Source organism: Monopterus albus, unplaced genomic scaffold, assembly GCF_001952655.1.
Source record: "Monopterus albus unplaced genomic scaffold, M_albus_1.0 scaffold287.1, whole genome shotgun sequence".
Classification (NCBI taxonomy): Eukaryota; Metazoa; Chordata; class Actinopteri; order Synbranchiformes; family Synbranchidae; genus Monopterus; species Monopterus albus.
Genome location: NW_018128167.1, coordinates 403,230 through 411,887, shown reverse-complemented (window position 1 = coordinate 411,887; position 8,658 = coordinate 403,230). Strand labels below are relative to the sequence as shown.

At 46.0% G+C, this 8,658-nt stretch overlaps 1 protein-coding gene across 5 annotated transcripts in view; it reads right to left on the bottom strand.

Annotated features, from left to right (window-relative positions):
* The window catches only part of plekhg2 (pleckstrin homology domain containing, family G (with RhoGef domain) member 2), a 76,242-nt gene that overhangs the window by 20,864 nt on the left and 46,720 nt on the right, over positions 1-8,658 (bottom strand). For all 5 annotated transcript variants that reach the window (XM_020622695.1, XM_020622697.1, XM_020622698.1 and 2 more), the window contains one exon: positions 8,163-8,209. In XM_020622695.1, coding sequence (XP_020478351.1) covers positions 8,163-8,209 — 47 coding nt within the window. The remainder of the gene's footprint in view (positions 1-8,162; positions 8,210-8,658) is intronic.

Here is an 8,658-nt window from a genome sequence, read left to right as displayed (position 1 = left end):
CACCTGCAGAGAGTGGTAAAGACTGTGGAGAAGATCACCAGGACTCCACTGCCCTCTCTGCAGAACATTTACCATCGCAGGGTGTGTAGGAAAGCTGCCTCCATCCTCAAGGATCCCACCCACCCCCAGCACGGACTGTTTGCCTCCCTAACCTCTGGCTGGAGGGTCAGAAGTGTAAAATGCAGGACCTCTAGACTGAAAAACTCTTTCTTTCCCTCTGCCATCAGACTCCTAAACAGCTGAGGAGTTTATTACCAGGAAATACATCATGTACTGTTGACCTGTACTGTTTACATTCTCAGTTTGCACATGCATAATTGCACATTGACTGTTGACTGCTGCACATGCTTCTCCCATGCAGCATACATTCTCTGTTATATTCTTATATATTTTTATTATAATGCTGCATTTGCTGCTTAAAGTGCTTTAGATTTTGTGTTACTTATTTATCTACTTTATATTTCATTTGTATTTTGTGGCATTCATGTGGACGGCAAAGTAAGAATTTCATTGTACAGGGAAACACGTTTCCTAACTGTGCATATGACAAATAAACACTTTGACCTTTGACCTACAGTGCAAGTACCTATATGCTAATGCACAAGTTAAAGGTATCACCATAAATCATTTTACAGCATGAAACTGTGAATCATGTCACCTTTGTCAAAGAGCAATTCGCTGGAAGCCACGTCAAATAAATTGGTCAGGAAGTTTATTCTACATCTGAGCAGCGTAAGAATTAAAGGCGGCTTCACCGTATTTAGCCTGAACCCTTGGGATGACCAGTGATCTAAGGCTGAGACCTGGGACCCAAATCAGTTGATGAGTTTTTCAGACAGGAGGGGGTCATACTGTTTCCAGCAGCAGGCACAACTGGACAAAAATCTCAGTCGCCCCAGAAACAACCCGGGTCAGCCTTCGTGCAACGTGCTGCCAGTCGAATCAAACATTTGCTGTTTTGATCTAATGTTATTGTTTCAATTCATTTTAGTTTTGTGTTATTTTAAATCAACTGATTTTCACCTGAACTACTTGAATCCAGGTTAAACCATGTAAATCACTTAGTGCATTTGTTCTGAAGCTGCCCTATAAAATAAAGGACATGTTTACACTGTGGCTCATTTTTACTGTAAACCTGGAGCTGTGGAGACAGATGTGGCGGCTTTGCAGTGAAGTAAAATTACAAACACCAAAGAAAGCTTGCTCTTATTGTATGGACATGCTTTTATATCGGCAGTGACGCCCCCAGACCTACTGTAGCTCCGAACTCAGCCAGTGCTTGGATTTTAAACTCAAAGACCCAAAGGACTAAATGACAAGTGTCAAATGACAGTGGCTTGAATCTGTTACGGAACAATGTGTTTTTTGTTTCAACATATTTTTGCTTTCTGTTCTCACTCAAACAATATGACATGAGCCTGATCCAGAAAAAGCCAATAAACAGAACCAGAACCAGAACTGAACAAGCCTGGAGAAAGACTGACAGATATCAGACTGTAAGGCTCTGTGGACGGAGAGGTCTCAGCCGCCGACTGATCTAAAGAACATTTGTCACAGCAGGAAGACAGAGGGAGCGAATTTAATAAGAGGAGGAAATGGGGAGTAAAAGGAACGATGCAGCAGCAGGAGGCAAGAGGGAACTCCTCGACTCTGAAATCCTCTGGCGACCATTCGTCTGCAAGTAAAGGAAGGAGAGATGGAAGACGAGGTGAAGAAATGATGGAAGAAGAGGAAGAAAGACAGATGGCAGAGATTATGAAGGGATGATGGAGGAGGAAAAGGTCTGCAGCTGTTTGGAGCTTTGACAAACATTCATTAGAAATTTATGGAAGGATGAGGAGTCTGGAGCCGCACTGATGAGATGGATAGAGCGAGAGGCCATTTCACAAACACCCACAGAGTCTGACCAAAGAAAGAGAGAAATCGAAGAGGACAAGGAGAAGGAAAGATGAAAAACATTAAGAAGTTGAACAAAGACAGAACGGAACCGAAAGAGACAAAGAAACTGAAAGTGTTGAAGATGAGAGAGAAAGACGGAGGAGAGGACAAACTCCTCAACTGTTCTAAGGCCTTGGGCAAAAATCTGACAGACAGGTAATGAAGAGGAAGTTGACAAGCTGTCCAGATGACGAAGAAGGAGGAAATACGAGGAAACCGGGATGGTGGAGGTAATGAAAGAAGATGATGGAGGACAGAGGAGACTCTTCAGCTGCTGAATCCTGACAAACATTCATCACAGCATGAAGCCAAAGGAGAGAGAGAACAGCAGCAAGGGTCAAGGTAACAATGGGGGCACAGAGGAGGGAGGAGGCGCCTTCCCTCCACATAGACGTTAATCACAGGAGGAGTCCGGGACTTCAGTGCAACAGTAATGTCTTCTACATGTGTTCGGCCTTCATCCAGAAACGAACACTAAAACGCAGCCCTGAGTAAACCCTCGGTTCCTTCCTAACTCACCTACTTACTGTACAGGTGGCTCAAAATCAGTGCTGGTTCATTTAGGGAGGACTAAACTAGTCTCAGCTCGCCTCTTGTTGCATTTAAACAGCTGCAGCCACAGGATGTAGGGACTGTAAGTACGGTGGTGGCTGATAACACGAGATCTGTATTTGTGCGCAACCTCTCTCCAACATATCAGATGTTTAATCCCCAAACATTTTCACCATCAGGGTGCTCTCCTGTGACCAGTCTGCACCACAGATTCATCTTCATATCACTAGACCTATGCAAGCACAAAGGTTTTCAGGACACAGTCACTGACATCAATGCACGAGCATGAATCCAGTGTAAGAGAAAAAACAGCTGCATCTGAAAAGCCACAACCTCCAGGCTCCAGGTTGTCCACAGCCATGTGAGACAGCAGAGACGTGGAGCTCCAATCTGTTATCTCCGACAAAGGAGCCAAGTCCAGCCTCAGATAAACACCACCTCCATATGGACAATTTATGAAAAGTGTCCACAAGAGACGTTCCGAGAAACGGTGCCTGGAGAGAGTCCTGTCAAATCATCATTTAGAAAACAGTCGACACCTCCTGCACATGACAGGCTGCTGTGTTTTCACCAGCAGCTCGAGACGCACAGAGGCTAATTTATTCATTTATTACCAGTTCACCTCTTCTACACAGTCTCCCAACACACAGGGAGAGAGAACTCAGACAGACTGAAGCCAGGCTTCAACTCTGCCTCCATGTTCTCACAGACTGTAGATAATTACAGCTGCTCCCATGAGCCTGCGTTCACCTCCACCAATCAGAGGCCGCCTGACACCAGCCTGCAGACTGCACAGCCGCTCAGAGCGCTGGTAACCTCTTCACCTCGCTGCTCCTCCTTCCTTCTAGAGGTTTGGTTTTCACATGCAAAGTGTAGTTAGAACATTTCCACCTTGCTTTACTGTCACACACAGTGTACATCGTGTAGCACTACACTGAAACTGTGAAATCGTCAAGCTGGGAAACAGGACGCCACTCGTGATTTGTCCATGGTGTCAACATCAACAGCAGGACAAGTCTTTTGCTATAAGGCAGGGCGCTCAACGTGTGACACTGTGGTCCTGTCCCAGACCATCTGGAGACAATGCTCTGCAGTCTCTGCAAGGCAGTAACCCTAACGCTGCAGCGGGGCCGGCCGTGCCCCATTTGTTTACATTTTGGCAAAGCGTCTCCATTAACAGCAGCAGAATGATCAGTGATCAGCTCCTGTGTGCTGTGCACTCCTGGGGTTACAGGCAACTCTCACTGGATTACTGCGGCACTGAAGAGCCTCTATTTGACCTCATGTAGTGTCTTTGCATCACCTCTCTCCCCCACGCTCCTCCCTCGGCTCTGTTCAAAGTCAGAAGGCCAGTTTGTCCGTCTGTGTCACTTTCAGCCTGCGCAGAAGCTGTTTACACCGTTGTGCAGATACAGTAGGTCATTCTTCTGTCTACAGGCAGATCTTGTCTAAGTTTATTGTTCCATTGTATATTTGCAAGGTGTTATGGGTAGCCAAAGCGCAGAGGAAGAGGGGAGAGCTAATTAAAGGTCATACCACAGAGCTGAGTCATGTAATGGTGCCCCATTGTAGCCTTTGTTTGGTGAACTGTGGTAATATTGCTGAGTATTGCATTGTATCTGTGTGACTTTGTAAATGCGGGCGCCGGCATGTTACCAGGGCTGCCTTGAGAAAGAGAAACCTCAGTGGGACTTACCCTGGTGCAACGAAGACTCAATTTCAAAAGTCACAGAAACATGCAAACTAAAGAATCTCTCATTCTGAGCAGGTCCTTCTGTCCAAACTGTTTCCTCTGGAAAGAAGTAGAACAGATTTCACTGCTGCACGAACAGTTCAGCCTGTTTCCAGCACAAATAAACTTCTTTCAGGAATTTTTTGAGAAACGAGCTTCAGTGCCAGACACAGTGAGGGAGGACTGATCCTCTCAGACAGGCTTTCACTTTTATGTGCAAAGAGTTTGACTGTGACTGGAACATTTCCCTGCTCTGTTAAAACCTGGTGTTGAAGACGTCGCCCTCGCCTGCCTCCAAAGCCCCTCTAGTTCTACAGCTCATCACTTTACAGTGTTAACAGGGCACGTGCACACTCACACCATGAGCTCAGCACCTGCCTCAGACCTTCCTCTGGGTCCACATGCAGAGCTCAGATCGGTCTGTTAGTGTATATGTAGTGTTAATCACAGCTGATTTCAGCTCGTATCACACTGTCACTCAGGGTTTTGATGCCTGTGAAAGAAGATGTGCTCCTTTAAAGCACTTTCATTGGGCTTTTGGCGACTTCAGATGGCAGAAAACTGCATTCCTGGAGCTGTTTTCTCATTTGGCATGTTCCTTTTTTACGGAGAATAACAAAGCAAACAAAGCCTCACATCTCATGTTCCGTGCACAGCTGCACAGGAGCGCACAAAGCTGCAATCCAGGAGATTTCCCTCCAAACGTTACCCAGTGGATCAGAGCAGAAAAATGTAGAGCAAAGGTTGAGGACAACTCTCTTCTCTTTACCATCTCATTGTGAATACACAAACGTTTCATATGTTTTGTTCAGAATACCTGTAAAAGCTGTCCATGTGTTACAAGTCACCAAGTCAAAGCTGTGCTCCACTCAGAATTATCCTGGGTCCAGATGCCTAAATTGCTATTACTGTACCCATAAATCACCATAATGTGCATACTGGGGAGACTGGACCCCTGCTGGGAAACTACACAACGAGGGAACCATATCAGAACCATGTCGTTCTGGTTGTGCATGAAGGACATCTCACTTCCATAGGAGCGAGGAGGCTGCCGGCAGAGCCGTGATTCTTGGATTAATGGCCTGAAGGCTTCTGTCCTACTTAGTTTCATAGGGGTTTGATGGAGACAGACAGACTGGGGACAGTCAAGGGACTTCCACACACACAGAGGCATGTATGGATGAAGACGTATGCAATGATATAGGTGCATTAATGTGCAGACAGATGTAGGCACACACACAGAGCTGGACGGTGATCTGGCCAGGCCAAACATCTGTCTGTCAGATCGACAGAGAGGAGGCGGTGTGTGAAATTAGCAGGGATTGTCTCAGACTCTAGAGACAATAAAAGAAACAGAGTCAAACAGAGAAGGTGAAGAGACTGAGAAAAGCAGACACACTGGTGCAGGGTTTTTCATCCAGCTGTGACCCAGCGACCACCATCCTGACTAAGATGGAACCTGAGGACCACTGTTGTGGCGTGGAGACACCAGATGGGTAGAAAGTCACCTGAGCTTCTCTAAATATGATATATGTGTTTACAAAGTAAAATGAAACAATAATGATTCTTACAGCGAAACTACATGGTCAGAGACCACCGGTGGACCATGGACCACTTGTTGAAAACCCACATGCTGGTGTATATCTGTTTGGACAACAGCGCGGTGAAAATCTAAAAACAGTATGATCTGAAACTTTAGGGAACGCACTGCAGGCGTCCCTGAGCGTGTGGTCACGTTGTCTGACCGCACTGTACTTTGCACCTTGTGGTCTGGACTGGCAGTAGGACCCATCAGGGCCGAGTCTCCAGAGCTTTGTCAGGTCTCCTCTGTTAGGAGGAGGAAACCTCCTTCTTCCAAACCAGATCCCCTCTCTGTCCGACCCGCTGTGTCTGACCCCCCTGTGTCCAACCCACTGTGTCCAACCCACTGCGTTGTCCTCATGAAGCCATTCAGTGACCTAGAGCTGCAGCCATGAGTCAGTTCACTGGTAGAAAATGAACCTCAGCTATTTAGAAGCAACAGTCACCAACATGTTAGTGGGTCCCATCAGGGCCTAGTCTCCAGAGCTTTGTCAGGTCTCCTCTGTTGGAGGAGGAAACCTCCTTCTTCCAAACCAGATCCCCTCTCTGTCCGACCCGCTGTGTCTGACCCCCCTGTGTCCAACCCACTGTGTCCAACCCACTGCGTTGTCCTCATGAAGCCATTCAGTGACCTAGAGCTGCAGCCATGAGTCAGTTCACTGGTAGAAAATGAACCTCAGCTATTTAGAAGCAACAGTCACCAACATGTTCTGGTTCCACCTTCTTTAATGTGAGGAGCTGATGCTTTTCTTTGTCAGACATGAGAATCAGCTGAGTCTCTGTGGGTCTGTTGGTTGGACACAATGAGACGTGTGGAGACGCCACCTTTGGCTCTGGAGAGTCACAGGTGATGTCAAACTGGAAACAGCTGTAAAAATAAAACTCTGTGTCGCCTGTCAGCCATATGACCACGTCTTTCCTGCTCACCTCTACCCATTTTCACAGTCTTTCCCTGCATGTTCAGGTGCTGGGCAGCTGCACTAAGAGGGAGCAGTCTGCAGCTAACTGCCAAGCACGTCCAAAAGGCTGTGAACCCCTGACTGAAGGCAGACGTCACCACATTTAGCCAACCCCCACATGTACCTGTTGGCCATGCAACATTTTGATGCATTAAGTCATTAATGCATTAAGGTGGGTGCAGCTTGTCATCCATGCTGGGGTATAATGATGGTCACCCTAAGCCTGAGCACAGCCCACAATGTGATTGGGGTATAATGATGGTCACCCTAAGCCCACAGCCCACAATGTGACGTCTCTTAATCTTACTTTATCATGTTGCTGTAAATTCTTTGTACCATTCAGTTAAACATTGCACGTGAACTCACCAAAACGTCTGCAGCTGACAGCAGAGATGCACATCCAGTAAACTTATCTGGACAAACAACATGTGCGCTGACATTAATTCCTTGAACTTACTGTTTTCAATCTTAAGGTTTATATCTGTATTAAAGTTATTGTTCACAAAGTGCTTAAGAACAATATGAACATGTGGACGTTAAGTTTTAAAGATGAAGCGCACACGTCACTCTCCTAAGACAAGCATCAAACAGCATCTGTTGGTGAAAGTCGTTTTATGACAATCAAAACCAACATTTTGGTTTAAGTTGAAACAGTTTAAGATGGGAAACGCACAGAAACGCTGAGACCGGAGCCAAGCATGTGTCAGATGGCGTGTGACGTGTGCTGAGACTCGGCTCCTGCTCCAGTCTCTCATCATAATGCACCGCCTCTCCCCCGTCACCTCTGATCCTCTTACGATCCTGCTAATACACATTAATCTGCTTTTCAACCAGGTTCATTTATCAGGGGCAGGCTGAAGAGGAAAGCTGTTTTCTGCCGGCGTCTGTGTGTCAGGTCAGGTTTCAGAGTCCGTGACACTCAGTGACTCTCAGCTAACAGTGTGTCACTCCTCCATCGCCCCCCAGAGGTCATGGATGACGTGCTGTTGTTGACATTTCATCTCATTTTCACCTGCACAGGTGTTGTTTAATTTATTGTTTCTTGTTTATTTCTGTGTCATTGATTCCCTCAGAATTTCACATTGTTCTTTTATAATGAACTCTCAGTTTTTAACATCTTCTTCACAGTTTTTCTTACACATTGTAACTCAAATGTTTAAATTATTTTTATTTCTTTAGTTTGTTGGTCATCACCTTATTATCATTGTAATACAGTAAAGATACAGACAGGAAACACGAGTGGACGGGGATATGACACAAGGTAAGAACCGAGGACACTGACACTCACCGCTTCTAATCTGTTCTCATGTCACCTTATGTAATTTAAAGGTACCAGTTCGTGGACACGCTCGTGGAACAACGCTGTGTGTGTGTGTGTGTGTGTGTGTGTGTGTACTTACTTGGGGTAGTTCATGCAGTAGAGTGTGTAGATGTCAAAGGCTTCACTCTAAACAATAGAGAGGACACAGTTAACATCAGAAGACTCTGTCACTCATCCCTCACTTCAGCAGAGACATAAAGAGTCAAACAAGCACATTAGATAAATGTCAGGTTCTTTAAAGGTCAACCTCGTAAAGACTAGAATGACGGAGGCGTCAGACTGTAGGATGAACCGCGCAGAGTTGAGCTAGCTTCGTTATAAGTGAGCGCATCTTTGACAGACTCTTTGACGTTTCTTTTGTTTTTAGGTTGTTTTTGGCTTTAGGTAAGTCTCTCCTCAGGTCACCTGCTCTATCCAGTGGCACGTGTATGTGCAAACCCGAGAGTGGAATCGTGTTTGAATGTGGAAATTAAAACACAAGCTAAATCGAACATGTAATGTCCTTCATCACCGCCAACAGTGTGACCACCAGCTGACCATCAGCTGACCTGCTTCACCTGCTCCTTCTGACACCT